The following is a 17,156-nucleotide window of genomic DNA, read 5'->3' on the forward strand; positions in this document are numbered from 1 at the left end:
TTCAACTCTCCAAATAAATCCCTTCTCTGAAACCACGACTTTTGTAATATTTTTTCCCTTAAAATGTTCAATCTCAAGAGTATCCAGTTAAAATTTTAGCTCTTTATATGAAAATTTGAAAAAATTATGAATTTTTTTGTGAAAACTGATTTTTTCGATTTTTCTACGTTCTTCAATTTTTTTTTTCATATTGAATATTTAATTTTATTAAAATTAGCTATGAAATATGGTAAAACAACTTTCAAAGATTATCTAGGAATTTTTTCAAGTTAAAATAATGAATAGCTTCTTCGCAGGAAATATTTTAGTGGTTGGGGTCTTAAATGTCCCAATGTGCCAGCTAAGAATTAAGCTAGTTCATTATGAAATAACGAGTCATCAAATGATCATCATAAAGTAAATATATCATAATTTGAAGACAATTTATAATTAATACAATTATTTAAAGAAAAATATAAAAAATGATTTATACAAAAATTCATAAACTTCTGGAGTCTATGTCTAAAAGACTGCAAATTATCATTAATTTCAAATTATATTCCAAAAATGTTACTTTACAATATAAAATATTGAATAATCACGTTTCTCTCATTTGTATCAATAGTTATGCACTATCTGAATATTTTTATCACTTATATTTCTGTTTTTAATTTGAAAATAAATACTATCTGACAGTATTAATATCGTGATAATTTTCTTCACTTTTGTTTATTTGCAACAATATTTTCTGAAAATTTCGAAAATACTAAAAACAAATGGTTTTTCAATTTCCTAATAGTCAGCTGACCCTTCTGACTCCCCTTCATTACGCTACTGCAACGTACATATTTAGTTCATCATACCACATCTGGAAGGCTACTGATTTAATTTGGTATGAAAATAATAAATTACTTGTGTATGGAGGAAATATGTATGCGACCAGTTAATAAAATATATTAAAATACATATGAACCTGGAAAAATCCTAAATTTTTCGCTTGCTCTGGCTTTCGCCTCTCTCTGGAAACTGTCCTGGAGAAAATGCCAATGTAGTGAAGGCGGTCCTATATTATAGGCCTAAAGTCCCCCCACCACTTGGGTCTGAACATTTACGCGGGAGAATTTGAATTGATATTTTCTCTATCATTCATATTTCTTAATTAATTATTAATTAATTATTTCTTAATTTCGTTTCTAAATCACTCTTAATATTATATCATCAAAATTAAGATTTTGAAAATTCTTTTCCATAGGGAAGCCTGATCTGATTGTTCATTTTTTTCCATGACTTTTCTCAACATTTTACCAACTATTCTATACTTTTTTGGAAAGATTCAAATGGTTCTGAATTCCAGAACACATCAAGTGTTCAAAACTGAAAAATTTCTCAAATTTAAAAATAAATAATATCCATTTAAGTTCCATTTGAAAATGTTACCAAATTGGCTCTGTAACCTCAATTAACAGTGCACTTGAACCCCACCATAACACATTGTTAGTCTCACCATATTGAATAGAAAGTGACTAACTTGGAATGTAAATTTATAGTTAAATTGATTAATAAAATTGTAAAACATTGTAGCTATAAGAAAATAGATAAAATAATGTCATTCTCTCCTACATCTCTCCTATTCATTGCATTACTAAAATTTCAATTAATTCTGAATCCTAACAAACTTAGAAGTTACTATTAAAAATAATTTTAAAAAAGCTCCATTTTGAATCCATTCCTTTCATATCATAAAGAATTGTCACGATGGCTTGATTGGGTGAAAGCAGTTCTCAACAGATGATCCCCTTCTTATCCCATCATATGCATAGCATGATCTTTGAATGCAACACTTGTCGTGCAGTAAGGTCGTGCCTTATCCACACATGTTGCCATCATTGGCGTAGTGGGTAGAAACATAGGTAGGACTTCCTCCACCAGAAATTGTTGGAATACGTAAAGAACTATTTACCAACTTATAAAATCATTTTAACGCTTTAACTACCATGCTATAGGTACGGAAGATTTCGAATAACAGTTTTACTTTGACAAATCTTATATGTATACGAGCCGCCCATTTGCTAAAAAAAAAAAAAAAAAAAAAAAAAAAAAAATTAATAAAATATAAAAAATCTATGGCACTAAAATTTTGTTCAATCTCGCTGGGTACGAAAGTCCACAGACCTAAATTGATAAGAATAGGAAGACCTGGAAGGCCAAGGAAACAATTTTGGGAAGAGCTTGAAGAACCAACCACGCCAAGTGAAATTAAAAATAGATATTTCAAACAATTCTGACTAGAAGCTGTGAAAGTAGAATATGATACGCTAATGCAGAATAAATCATGGAAACTAGTCCCGAGGCCAAAAAGTCTTGTCGAACAAACAGGGTATTCAAAATAAAAAGAACCATGATGGATCTATCGAAAATTACAAAGCAAAATTAGTATTGGTATAAAGCAGATTCAAAAAGTAGAGGTTTGGTCTGTGAACGGCTCGTATTATTTTTACGATACAGTGGACTCTCGTTATATTGCCGCGTGGGCGATTTAACTTTCACACAGATTTTCAAGTATGCTAGTGTTACTCTTAAGAAATAATACAATGATACAATTTTATCTCCCTTTTCCCCTCCAACAGAAAGTTTGGAAGCTTGACAAATTTTTCACCCCTTCCGCGGCAATATAACGAGAGTCTCTCTTCAGCTAGAACAACACCAACCACTCACAGCTAGCATATATTGTATACATACTCATTTTATTTCCATCTAATAATCTAAAGATTCATCTGTATTTGTGTTTCACTGAATTTGGGGGTGAAGTAAATTTTTTCTCATATTTTACGAGCATAATATTAACTCTAATTTTTCAACTAATTTGAAATAAAATTCCCAAATTTTAAATTAATCTGATTCTAAACAAAAAATGTTGTTAATTTATTAATAAGAAGGAGAAGGGCAAATGAACCCACCCCCCTTCTAGTTACGCCACTGGTCGATAATAAAGAATATTCCCAACTTCATTACCCAAAAAAAAAAATTATTTTCTTAATAGGGGATCCACTGCCCCCCCCCCCCCCCCCCCCCCCCCCCCCAGTTACGCTACTGGTCGTCAATAAAGAATATTCGCATCTTATTTATTCAAAACCTAAAAGTTATTAATTTCTTAATAGAGAAATCCAATTGACCCTTCTGCCCCTCCTCATTGTGCCATTGATCATCAATGAAGAATAGCAACAGTATAATATTCTCTTTCTCCCTGAAAGTTTACCTGTTTTTTGGTATGTGCAATTCAATCATGAGTGATGTGTGAAAAACGTACAAAGTACGCGAACAACAAAAGAAAAGCTGATTACAGTTGACGCGTAAAATCTCATCAAAGAGTGACACGGATTTTCACCTACAGCTTTCCTGAGTGGAACATCAATTTTCTTTCTTTTTTCCCGAGTTAAGGTTGCCTGTTGGCACGGACGAGAGTGGTAACTCTAGCACGGCAATAGCATGGACCGGTTCTACCAGATAAGTTTCCGTATAACCAACATTACGAAAGCGAGTTAAAACACCTACGAATTTATACGATCATACGGTACACGAGACACTGGCACGTTTTCCTCGGTTGAAAATCAAAATCCAAAACTAAAATATCCTCGTGAAGAAATCAATGGTACTTACATGACCTACTTGCTTTCAACTTTCAACGCATAGTTTTGTGATATATGAAGAAAAAGGCGTTTCTTCTTTTTTCATTAAATGGACGCGTATTGCGCTTACAGGAATTTAGACTTTGGTTTAAAATTCAGTTCAGGAGATTCATTTGAAATCCAACATAAATTAAATGTACGTTATTTAATTTACGAATCGCATTTTATTTATATTTTAATTTACGCCCTTTTGATTTTACCAACTCTGTCTACTGATTTTTTTTAACGCTTTGTATGGTTGGTAAAATTATTCAAAATTTGAAAATAAAACAACAGGATTTAAATAAAGTGAAATATTTGTGTGATAAAATCGCGGTTGAGTTTATTTTAAGAAATTTGTAAGTCTGAGAACACAAGCAGCATTCGGTAAAAGACGGGGATATTCATGTCACGTGACAATTTACCGGACTTACGATTATTTCACTAGACCGTGTGCGAGTGGTTTCGAAGATCTACCTGCAGTATACATATGTACATTACTACGCTAAACCAGGCTCAAGAGTTGCATAATTGTCATTTTAAATGAAACTATGCTATATAACTGGTACGTGTTTATTGATTACATAAGTCACCTTTGCTCGAGCGAGAAAAAATCTAACGAGCTACCGGTTCGTTTGAAAAATTGTGTAAAAGGTCGTCGAGGGACAACCGTCAATCACGAAGTGTCAAATTTTAACAGCTGCAACTTATAAGAAGAGGTTATGAGTCAAAACGCGTAATGACGTTGGGGATGTAATATTTAACTGTTAAAAGCAACCGACGCGTAGAAAACATAAGTGAAAAACACGAGGTCGAAACGATTTATAAGAGCGCAATTCTGTTGAAACTGTTCGGCCGACTGACATGTTCTACGAGGAAACCTGTTACGAACGTACGTACAAACAAATATATGTCTTTCCGTGGTACTTACCTTTTCCTTTGCTCTGCCTGCGTGTTTTTGCACTGTCTTCGCGATCAACGCACCCTTACTTTCAGCCATTTTTTCACGGTATTCGAAAAGCGGTGACTTTCAATCCTCTCTAAAACACTAAATTCAATTTTGAAGTCTAGCCGACGTTACTTTCTTCCACACTGAACTACAACCAAAACGCACGAACGGAAGCGCGGAGAAACACTGAAGAGTCGACACGAAACTGCGCGCCGAGGTACGGTCCGCACGCTTTCACGAGCCTTCGCGTATTGGCAGCACTATCCACGCTCCGTTGAACGTTTTACCTGTTGGTACAGCAGTATACAAATGGCATTCAAGATTCAAAATTAATTCGATACTTTTTCTTTAATTGAAAATTTGTTTATAAAAAGTGATGATAACTTCAATTATTTAAAACACTCATTGTTATTGTTGATAGTCTGGCTTCATTCCAGATTCATGAAAACGCGGGAAAATATTAATTTTAAAGGAACTAAATTAATTTGTATATACATCTGATAAATAAGATTTATTCTCAATACAGTGTAACTATGTTTGATTTAAATTCAAAAATCAATATTTTACATAATTCATTAGTACATATATTGAATTATTGTACGAGCAATAACTTAGGTATTAAAGACAGCTTAACAAAATGATGAATAAACTGAAAAAATATAATTAAAGCGATAGACTATTATAGTTATTGTTTAATAAGATTGTGTTGATATTAAGTAACATGAATGTTACAAAGTTACCCTGATTACATCGTAAGAATTCCTTTCGCATTTATAATAGACCATGCAAGTGGCTCCATCTCGCCTAACAAAAACAGTGCAGTAAATACCGACCAGCCCAGTCACGTGACTACTCTACCCTCTCAAAGAACTAAAAACGTAATACCTCGCTACGTGCGTAACTTCCGTCCCATTTACTGTTTTAAATCAAAAAGAAAAGAATACAAGTCACTGCAAAATTGAAACAATGAAAAATATTGTTTTAAATAATAAAATTCATGCTACAAATCGTGTTTAATAATAAAAACGGATCAATGATATTGAGTATATAATTGTTGATTTGTAAATGATTTTATTAATAAATTATTTTTTCTTATTTTGTGATGAGGATTGCTCGAAATAAACAAACGTTATGATAAAAATTCACTTTAACAACGGAACAGACAGACAATACAGAGATGTAATATATCTGATAGGTGATAGATTTTTTTTTTTTTCTTACGTAAATGGTCTATCCAAAATTGCAATTGACAAAAGTGTATGTGTCGCGGGGCGCGCGGAATGTTTTAATTATTTATAATTCAATTTCTTAATTATTTATAATTTAACTTTTAATAAGACATCCGCGCGTGCCGCAATTACAAATTGCAGATTGGAAATTTACAGATTTGGACCTGTACATGTAATATACTCATTGTACCTAATATAAATTTGCTTTAGTCTTGGAAAAATTGGATAAGGCCATAACCAAACTGGCGACAAGGAGGCGCCAGATCCTCGACTCTACCATAATTTCTTGTTTTCTTTCTTTTTTTTTTCTTATAAAACCGATTCTCTCTTGCACTCTCACTCGCTGTTTCACTCCCATCCATTCTCACGATCACGTAGCTAATCGGTAGTCCGTCCAGTAATCCACGTACCACAGTCTTACCATTAACTACATCGTCTGATCCATCTTCATTTTTTGTTACTTATTTTTGCGCCTATTTCTCCAGATTTTGTCTTTTCGCTCTATTCTAAATTTTGCATTTCTGGGTTTTCCTCTTCTTTTTTTCCATTTTTTTTTCTTTTTTTTTAAATACAATTCAGAAGTGCGAAAGCGCAAGTATAAATATTTATTACTTTTTTTAAAATCATAATTGTAATTTAATATTAATAATAATATTAATGATCATTACCCATTAATTTCGCACTTTAATCATCACGAGATGTGTCAGCGCTATGGTAACTTCAGAGACAGAAATTAAAGGTAATTACGGATTTATAGCAATTTTGTTTTTTTTTTTCTTCTTCTTTAATACTCTATGTTCCAAATTTTTAGACTTGTTTATTCAACAAGTATCTCTATTGTTATTGTAAAAAATTGTACGACTTAGTAATATAAAAAACATTTAACGGTTATATAGTTGAACGTCTGCAATTTGAAATGGAGAGATGATATAATAATGTTACTAATCAAATGAGTTTTATGTTACGTTAGAGCATAACACGTAGCCATGGAATGCCCAAGAGTAAATAACAATAATCTTAACAGCCATGAAATATGCGTGGCTTATTGCCATTGTACATAAACATTTGGAATTTTAAATTTACTAAAAAGAAGTTACAAGTCAGGATATTAGCACAATATCAATTGTGTTTTTTTGTGTTGCTTCACAGTATCTTGCAAGATTAATATTTCTTGAAATACCAGTACTATTTTGTCACTTGTATCAAAACAATTAACTGAAAATACTAGGATAATCTTTATGTGCTAAAATGATTCATCTTTTTTTTTTTTTAAGTGATATCAATTATACATTTCTCAATCACTATTAATTCTAAACGAAATGTACATTATTTTTTATTCATTTCTTCACTCTAATGATGTAGATCCCTATCTTAATACGTCTTTCATACATATAAGCTCAATGTATGAGCAACATATATTTATCTCTTTATTTTCTGTCCCAAAAATCACAGAGGCGTAATGCACCTCAATGTATGGTGTAAACCTGTACAAAAGTTGTTCCTCATTTACTCTATACTTATTCATGGTACAATAATAATGTATTTAAAATGTAACTTATGTAACCTTAGTACTGATTAACGATGACTGCATTCCAGCGTGACAAGCCTTTGGCCGACTGGAGCTAACAGACAAATATGCTCCTTCATATGTAAAACTCCATTGTTGCCTTCTCCGAGCCCTTCAATATCTGATCTTTCACACCCACTATGCAACACCACTAATACTCTAACTATATACTCTATATAAAATATCGTTAGTACAACTAAAACGCGCTGTGTCCAGCTGGAATGCAGTCTTATTTTATGCCATTATGATCCTTTTAATTCATTCACATTTCGCTTCTTTGCAGTGGTAATCGTTTGTTGTTCCACAGACAATTTGTCAGTCAATCGTTTACTGATAAATTCACACCACTAACTGTAGTCTGTCATTGGTCGGTCAATTAGTTTGATTCCCAGGTGTTCACTCGGCGTCTCAAATATTATTATTTATACGAATTTTACACTCATTCAACAGCATCAGAAACCTGATCTTTATGGTTCTAGTTCCCTGAATCTCCTCCATCTTCATGTTTTCTCTTTTTACCTCGAGCAGGAGAGGATTCTACGTAATTTAATAATAATATGTTATACAATCAATCACATAATGTTTCGTTTAAATTTGATCTTTCTTTACTTCAAATGTAATAAGAGGAACGTAGTCTTTCTTTGCTCTACATCTTAACTAAAAATTAAAAATTAAATTATTATGTAAAATATTTACCTTCTTCTTCATCCTGTTCATCCTCTTCATTGTCATCATCATCATCTTCTTCATCTTCGTCACAAAGGAAGTCATCTTCATCACTTTCATCCTGCATCATATTAATCAAATTTAATATTATAAGAAGCAGATTTTTCTTTTACAGAAATGATTGCTTAATAAATATTTATATTACACAACATAATAATAGAAAGATATTTACCTCAAGACCATCCTTGTACACCGTTTCTAGACCTACACCACCATCATCAAAATCTTCATCATCCTCTTCGTCTGAAACTAAAATTGTTTCTAATGCTGATAATTTGAATTATAACAAAATTGTATCATAACTGTTAATTGTATAAAACATTTTTAAATTTGACCAACCTTCCTCGCTGTCTTCTTCGTTAGCATCTCCATCCCCATCTTCATTTCCATTAACTTCATCATCTTCTCCTTCGCTATCATCTACTTCGCAGTCATCTGTATCAAATCTATAACACAGAAAGTATTGGTGAGTGATTAGAAAAATTTATAAAATAAATAATAAATTTACTTCAAATTATGCTAAAAAATGCATACCCATCAAGACATCGAAGACTGGGAATAAGGCTAAAAAGTTTCTCCCTATAATTATCCACGTTTGTCACTTCATTGTTAAAGAGATCCAGGCTCTTTAAATTCTTAAATTCTTTCTACAAATGAGAACACAATTTTTAATACATATAATCCATATAAAACCTTACTAGAGATATTCCAGAAGTATATCAAAACTTACTAGAGGTTGAAGTGTCTCAAGATCTTTGATCTTGTTTCCACTAAGATTAAGATGAGTTAACTTAGGACTCGAATGAAGGAAGTTCAGACCACCAGAGATTCTGTTGTCACTTAATTCCAACTATGAGAAATAAGAATACTCATAAATTATCTGAATAGTTTCTACTATCTTTCTACGCTACTTTATTTATATTTCATTTTATCTTTTATTGACTTCCAAACTATATTCAAACATCCCTTTACCTTTTTTAGATTTGATAATTTTGGGAAGCCTTTTAGACTGGTAAGACCCACATTGATAAGACTTAGTGATTCTAACGCAACAAATTCATCTGTCAGACCTACAATATGTGTACTCCGACAATTGTCAAGAACAAGTTCTTTGATCTGCAAAAAGAAAAATAGTTCAGAGATAAGTAACTGCGTCAGATTAATGTAATCACGTTCTAAATTTATCATGTATCAATTAAATATAGGAAAAACACAAAAGAAATATTATACAACAAATATACTATAAATAACTTTAAATAAATACAAGTAACATAATATTTTTATACAATGAAAATAAAATATGTATAATGGTGCTGGTGATAAACATAAATGTGTATGCTAAATAACAAAATAACAATTTCCTAATTAATGACAAACAATATGTACATTTTTTCTATTTATCCGTTTGAAACGATTACAATTTCTCGACTAATGTTGGTCGTATTCTTAATTGTTGCTGTGAGCATACGTTACTTTGTAGGTGTAAATATGAAAGTTCAATGCGAAAAAAAAAAAAATCGGATAATAGTCGTTGAAATTCAAACAGACGATAAGCTTTCGCGGGAGATGGGCTATTTTATTGATCGGAGAAAGAGAAAGGTAAAGAGTGAGAGAGTAGATAGAAAGGAGACAGTGGAGAACCAACGGGCGGAGAAGTGCGAGGGGATGCTTGGGATACAGGGGGGATGGCAGTAGAGTGCACGACGCGTCTTGTTTAGCGGCATCAGAAAAGCCGGCAAGCAATAAGTACTGACTGCGGCACGCGACGCAAGAGAATCGGAGTAGTTTTAAGTTTTCATGTTATCCGAATTTATTTCGATTCAAGTTCAACTTGTACTTTCTATACAAATCGTTCGTCCAAGGTTGAATAATTTATCTTGTAGATTAATCACGCTATAACATATACATTTATTTAATTATCTGAAATGGATCACATTTAATTAAAAGATTCATTTGTTAATTGCTACCTTACGTAATCTGAAATTTACGAAGGTATATTATAAAGCCTAATACGCTGTTGTATAGGAAACTTTGGTAACGACGGGCCGCTTTCACGCGAAGCCTCGGAGTCGTCGCATGTCCTTATCTTAGATTCACTGCCCGACATTCCGACCGGCTGATTGGTTGCGTCGTGCGTTGCACTGATCATAGTGGAAGCGTTTACGAGTCGTCGTGGCTTATAGGAGCGAATCAATGACAGCTAACTCAAAGATGGATACAAGAAATGGATATTTGATGAAACTTTCAGATTAAATGAAATCGTGAAAACATTTTACTATTTTACTACAGAAAATTATTTTTACGTTAACTAGATATATAATATTTTTAGTTGAAAATTTGTATAGAAAAATAAAAAAAAGAGGAATACTTCAATATTTAAATGATTTAAATAAAATTTCTGCTTTTAAATTATTAATAAATGATTTAAAAATTACTTTTAGTATATACTTGATACATATCAATAAAAGATGTAAAATATTTTTAATTCTGAGATTTTTATAAATGATATTACGTAAAACAAAATTATACTTCACGTTGATAAAAAATTTTAGAAAATAAAAAAGTATGCTCTTTTTTCGTACAATGGTTCCTGAAGAAGTAGCTACAGCACTGTTAAACGAGTTGCATCGCAATGCCGGTGGTTAACGCGATGCAAACGCCCACGCATACATATTCTACATTAATGTATCGAATTGAAAATCACACAATAGTGTCAAGTGTTGCTTAATTAATGCAGTAAAATTTGTTATGTGAAGTAAAGACACGAAACGTGCTTATTTTAATTTTGTTATTGTTTCGAAACGTACGCGTGTCAGTTGGTGACAGAGTGGACTCGTCCAAGATGGCCGCAGAGAGATCAGTAACATGCCATATAACACGACTGTAGATTAAATACACGAGAAATCGAGTAGTCAATGTAGCATTTTCTTTACGCACTGAAATAATCGAAATCATATTGAAATGTATGTCGTTGTTCGAGATACGTGAAAGTCTAAATATCGATGAAAACACTCGCGCGCACCAGAAAACAATGGCGATGTCCACTCGCACGCGCATCTCATGGCAGCACCTCATGGCACGCACAACTCTTCTCGCTGATAATTGATTTACATAATACATTTTTACAACTGGTGAAGAATATACTCGAAATACACGAAATATGGCGAAATTTTCTAAAAATAAATTTATCATTATGTTAATCTCACGAACAGAACTGTATTTTTAATGCGTACATTAAGAAAACGTAAAAGTATGTTTATCGTCAAGTGATTTGGAGCACAAACACGGTAACGATTTGGTGCATCTTATGACTCCGATTGGACATATTTTACACTGAATTTGTAAGAAAAATGATATTTTGTAAAAAAAAAATTACATTTTCATGTTGTTCCCAATTTTAATAATAATAATTAAAATTTCTTCATATAAAAATGAGCATGAACCGTTTGATAAATACGCGTTATAATAGAACAGAACACGAAGTAAAATATAATATTTAGAGTTTATTGTTTTATCAATGTTTTCAAGTTCAACCGTCCGTTTGACCTTGATGAATTTAATGTTCTTAGAATACCGAAAATCGCGGTCAAAGGACTATTAAGTTCTGACATAATACTTTATGTGTAAGTAACCGTGACTTATGAGAGGTTGCATATGTTTCGAAACTCGTTCGAAAGGGGCACCATCTTGTCAAAGCCTTTTTGTATGTACTTCACTATTGCGTTGCATAGAAATACCGCGGTATAATAATAATTATTAAGGATAATATTTCAGCGTATTATGAATAAATAATTTTCTAAAATGGCTCGTGAGCGACCTGTGAAGATATGGTTACTCTTGTTAATAGGAACACACGTACGATGCACGGTAGTTTAAAAAGAGGGGCTCCTAGAGACAGCCACGCCACGCTATAATTTAATCACACGACTTGCGTATAAAACACAGCAGTTTAAATAAGAAACAATCATGTTTGAAATGATTTATCTCACCAAAAATTTATCGATCACTTAAATATTTGAAAAATCCAATCTTATATTGTTAAACAAAATATTCTAGAAAATGTAATTTGTAAACAGATATTTTTAATAACATATTTAGTATTTTTATAATCTAAAATAGGATTATTATTTTAATTCTAAACAAATTAAAATGTTTATGATGTATGAAAAATTGATGATAAAAGAAACATTAACTGAAAATATTTGAATTTGAGCATTTTTCTTCAGAAATAAAATTAGAAAAATATAATTTGTAAACCTTTTAAAAAATAATTCATTATGAAATTATTCTATTTAATGTATTTTTAAATATCAATTAAGGAAAACGGAACTGATATAAATCATATTGTATGTAAACAGCTTCAGAACTAATTCGTTCAAGCATTAATAAGAATATTTCTGCAATTTTTCAAAATGACCAGGTAAATATATACACAAAAAAAAAATCAGCCATTGTAAGAGAGCAATGTCTCCATTGATTAAACACGTTTTACTTTCTATGCCAACGACGTTGATTCTGCGATGTATTACATCACAAATCAGCAAGACGTAGTGTATATATATATACGTTTTGTGGTTAATAAAATAATTCAAGTTCAAACGTATTTAACTGCGGGTTGTATTGTGCTTTCTCTATGAACGTAATATAACATATCAGGGATACGATAAGGGAGACTTCGCAATTCAGTAGAAAGCTTCGTATGCTGGAAAAACGGAAAAACTTGTTAAACGATTGGTTGATCAACTGTTCATTGAATTCGGTCAACCAATCGGCTAGCGAGTTTCTCAGTTTTCCAGTTAACACGATACGATACAACTGACCTGGGAGTCTTCCCTAACCGAATCGGTTTCCTCGAATTTTCCACCAATCTAGTAAAAGGACGCACGCGGTAACGGAGCGTAGAGCCTCGTACAAAAATGCTGGAAATTACGAAGTAAATGAGAAAGAAAAAAAATTAGACGTCGTGTCGGTAAGAGGTAATGAAAAATCAAGGAGACAAGCCGTTCAAGCGAACCACGCCATGCCTGTTACTCTCGTGGCAGTCGTAGCATCTCGTGTCGGCATCGAGAACACGTCTTCTTGTCCGATAAATCGTCGGAGCCACGCGGTCGCCGTCAAGAAATCCGAGTTCTCGTGCGTCTTCGAGGAGCCAGTGGCGTGCCGCAGAGCGAGTGCGTGGTGTCGGTGTCGCGCGAGGGAACACGATTCTCTTGTACCCGCTCTCAGACCTGCACACGATAGAACAGCAAGCACGCAACAACCCGCGGTAGTATCGTCTCGTGTCGAGCAAAGCAGTGCAATATAATAAGTGGGGTTCGGCTTACTTCGCCGGGGTTTCTTCCCCGTTTTTCGAGTAAGATCCGCTTCTCCATGGCCGGCAGACCCGTTTTCAACTCCGCACACAAATCACTACACCTTCCTGCGTCGCAACAACTAGTCGCAACCTTGCTTTCAAACCGGGAATATGACGGACGGACCACGGTCGGTCACCAGTCGGACAGAGCCACCACCGTACCGAAGAGCCAACCCAACGGTGGTTCGATTCTGGCCTAGGCCCTATGCTCTCTACACTCGACTCACCGGACTGGCGGGGCCCCCACACAATAACAACCCACGAGGCGGGAAACGAAACACATGTCTGGCACTACTTTCGAAGCGACCAATCCCGTTCTTTTGTTCGCTCGCGGCATCAACACGATCGCCATCTTGCGCCAGTTTTCGAAACCTCTCTTTAGCGCGCCTAAATTCATTTCCTTCAGCCATTCGATCGAAGCAATATATTTTTTGTTCATAGAATAAAAAAATATTCGCTTGCTTAAATAAGAAAGATTTCATTAATTGTTCCTCGTTGTTATTTCTACCAAACGGTATTCCGGAAATTGTTCGGATCTTTTTTAATGATGGAAGGATTTGATAGTTTACACCCGTTACCGCAATCATTTTAAAGCTTCCGGCGCTCGTGTTAGACTGTGACACTTCTTACGTCTACTTTATTTTACGTAACATCACTTTAGAAAATCCAGCGTAATTCTATGAACGATTGACAATTTCACTTAAAAATGGGACAATGTGCTTTTTCCTTGATATTAATATTAAACAACTGCATTTGCGAGATATCGAAACTACTATCGAAAACCAACTATCGATGATACGAAACGATTTGAAAAGTGACGATAAATTAACGAATTTTTTATATATTTTACACGTATGACTTGATTATTCATTCATAACCTTTTCAATGTTTACTTAATGAATAAATACTTTACAAAGTTAAATAATTAAAAAACGTAAATAATTTTATATTATTAACAAAATATAAGCTCTCACTTTTTTTAATTATATAAATTCCTCAAATGCTTTGTATATGTATATAAATGAATTATTGTTTTATTAGTTTTTCGTGAATATTTTGATCAAGGAATATCAGTATAATTTTTACAATAAGTTTATTTTACAAGTGTTTCATCAAAGATAATAGAAAACTCAAATCAGTTCGATAAAATCTCTTATATAAAAATAAGTATACAGTTTCAAGGTTAAATAGAAATGTGTAACAGATGCGTTCAAAAATAATTATTCTCCGTGAAATCATGATATCTGAGCTCGATACTCAAGTGACCCGCCCCTGCAGGTGTAGAATCCGTGAAGGGTTGAGATCAATATGCGCTCATCGATTGTACTGTAGCTGCGCTGCGTCGACCTCGTCGAGTTTGTCTTCCTCGTAACGCTAAACACTGAACATGTATCTATTTGCCTGGTTCCCTGCTTCATTCGGTTCAATATGAACCTTTCACTAACTTCTAAACAACTGAGTTACGAGACTAGGATATAGGCGTTATACGATGCCACGTAATGTCCTCCTTGTCGAATTCAGCCTCCCGTTGTAAAGTTTGTGATAAACAGGCGAGACTCGATAATCTTGAAACTACCTGTTTCATCGATTTTTCTACGTTATATACAAAGAATTCGTGTAAGTTTCACGCATCTACAACTTACGATGCTAACATTTATTGAATATCACAAATTTCTTTTCTTTTCATAATTCAAGTACATATAATTTTTATTTTTACTTTGCTAATTATAAATGATAGAATTATATCAAAAATATAATGTCACTCGAATATCATATGGATTCTATATTTCATACTATATTTGTAGACGTTTTACAACTCGCATACGCATGATTAGATATATTTTATTAACTTGTACAGTGACGTAGGAAGGAATTAGATTTTGTACATAGATTACACCTCGATTGTATACATTCACGTTGTAATTGCACATATTATTGCTTTCACCATACATATACATATTGAAAATAGGAAAATATTTTTATCTGTAAAATGGTTCGATCTATATTAAATATTTGAATTTTCTATTGCCTACTCCGTTGTGTTCCTTAACTGTTGAGTTTATTTCTTAGTGATTGAACAACTTCTTTCACAATATAAGAAATTAGGGAAGTAAGATAACTAGAATCACAATTTACGCGTATCGATTGTATATGTATTGTAAGTGTACATTACACGACCAATCAAATTACCAGTTATAAATAAACATGGCTGTCTTTCTTTAGTCCGTTTTCGTCCTCTGCGCAGTGTCAAGAGCATATTGAATACACCATATGCTCACGTATAAATTACAATTCCTTATGTTTAATCGAGTAGTATAACGTTAAATGTCGTCTAAAAAATATGAAAGCATTTGATCGTACTGATGCAATAGAAAAAATGTCGTTGCATAATTTCGGATAACATATAATTTGTAATTTCGTAGTGACGTCATACGTTAGAAAATTGTAACAATAGATTTCAAAACTACAAAAATTTTACACTGAAAACATTTATTATGGAAAAAATATATGTATATATTTATCATTGTATATGTAGCATACATAAATTCATGTAAAAAATATTCGTATAGTATTGCAATAAACAATCCATTTATATTATGTTGAGCAGCAACTGCTTACACCTCAGAATACTGTAAACGAATATATAAAATAAATTCCATTTATTTAGATTGAATGATCACTTAAAGTATACGAAATGTAAAGGAATACAACTGTTACATACATATATACTATTATACAAATTTGTATTGTAATTTCACAGTTACTGCTTTTATAATATAAATTATTACACTGGGTTATTACAATTTCCATTCACTTACTATATTAAAATATTTTGTAAAAGAAAGGTATTAGAGGATATCATGATTATTCAAATTATAAATAAACCATATAAAACATATAAGAATTTATAGTATCTAAGTATTTACAATAATATAAATCATAGTGATGTAATTTTTCACACATTAAAGAGAATTTCTTTACATTTTTAATCAAATGTAACAAATTAAAATTTGTAAATATTTACAATATTCTTAACCAAGAGACATGATATTAAAAACAAATCATCACATATATAAAATATACAACATCAATCATAGTGTCCGTTCGTCTAGTGTATTTTGTAATTTCAAATAAATTATTGAATATTCTAAAGCTTTAATCAGATGATTATGTTAATTATTTCAACGCTTTTATTAAATAATTAGATTTATGATATTTACTGCAATTAAACTTGGACTCCAAAATTAATGCTTTTTCACTAGACGAACGGACACTATAAGTGATATTGTACATATATGTATATATGTGTGTATGCGTGTACATTAGAAAAATTCATTTTACTTGATCACAAGTTAATGAACTTATAAAATAATGCAGTATTACATGATGCATGCATTATTTTGAATATAAAACTGTATTAAACAAAAATATTATAACTATGTTACATTAATCATTCTCTTTTTAAAGAAACAGATTTTTATTTACTCTTCTATCAGAGTATTCAAAAGAATAAAAAAATATATCTTAAATTCTTACAAAAGTTAAGGAACTATATTAATGTGATTTACGGTAGATCCTTTTCTCGTACCTATACTTTACATACAAGTAGTTTTATATTAAAAATACATATTTGTTTAAAATATAAAATTACATACGCATTTCTTATAATTTATTAGATACCTGACCC

General features: G+C 32.2%; 2 protein-coding genes across 14 annotated transcripts in view; both read right to left on the minus strand.

Annotated features, from left to right (window-relative positions):
- Amph (amphiphysin) overlaps positions 1-4,809 on the minus strand; it is a 90,291-nt gene extending 85,482 nt beyond the window's left edge. For 2 of the 7 annotated variants that reach the window (XM_034334689.2, XM_034334685.2), the window contains exon 1: positions 4,576-4,809. In XM_034334689.2, coding sequence (XP_034190580.1) covers positions 4,576-4,644 — 69 coding nt within the window. In that variant the 5' untranslated portion in view covers positions 4,645-4,809. The remainder of the gene's footprint in view (positions 1-4,575) is intronic. The other 5 variants (XM_034334690.2, XM_034334686.2, XM_034334687.2 and 2 more) reach the window with 4 other exon arrangements.
- A 1,295-nt stretch (positions 4,810-6,104) lies between these two features.
- Positions 6,105-13,883, minus strand: Mapmodulin (acidic leucine-rich nuclear phosphoprotein 32 mapmodulin). 7 transcript variants are annotated; one of them, XM_034334691.2, is made up of 9 exons: positions 11,138-12,126; positions 10,923-11,051; positions 9,088-9,231; positions 8,846-8,965; positions 8,650-8,762; positions 8,455-8,561; positions 8,288-8,382; positions 8,086-8,176; positions 6,105-7,926 (listed from the first exon to the last, which is right to left on the minus strand). In XM_034334691.2, the coding sequence occupies exons 2-9, from the start codon at positions 10,980-10,982 to the stop codon at positions 7,865-7,867; spliced, it is 792 nt and encodes a 263-aa protein (XP_034190582.1). In that variant the 5' UTR covers positions 10,983-11,051; positions 11,138-12,126; the 3' UTR covers positions 6,105-7,864. The 7 variants fall into 7 exon arrangements, with proteins under 7 accessions (XP_034190582.1, XP_076545766.1, XP_034190584.1 ...); XM_076689651.1 differs by lacking the exons at positions 10,923-11,051; positions 11,138-12,126 and adding an exon at positions 13,440-13,883 and having other exon boundaries at positions 8,288-8,376; XM_034334693.2 differs by lacking the exons at positions 10,923-11,051; positions 11,138-12,126 and adding an exon at positions 13,440-13,883.
- Between the last annotated feature and the right edge of the window lie 3,273 nt (positions 13,884-17,156).

Source organism: Osmia lignaria, chromosome 8, assembly GCF_051020975.1.
Source record: "Osmia lignaria lignaria isolate PbOS001 chromosome 8, iyOsmLign1, whole genome shotgun sequence".
In the NCBI taxonomy this organism is placed as follows: Eukaryota; Metazoa; Arthropoda; class Insecta; order Hymenoptera; family Megachilidae; genus Osmia; species Osmia lignaria.

Excerpts from the sequence above, each read along its gene's own strand:
- Mapmodulin (XM_034334691.2), bottom strand. The coding sequence starts at position 10,982 with ATGTTACTGATCTCTCTGCGGCCATCTTGGACGAGTCCACTCTGTCAC. Across the intron at positions 9,232-10,922 it reads TCTGTCACCAACTGACACGC|ATCAAAGAACTTGTTCTTGA; the intron begins GTACGTTTCGAA and ends TTCTTTTTGCAG. Across the intron at positions 8,177-8,287 it reads TGTACAAGGATGGTCTTGAG|GATGAAAGTGATGAAGATGA; the intron begins GTAAATATCTTT and ends AATATGATGCAG.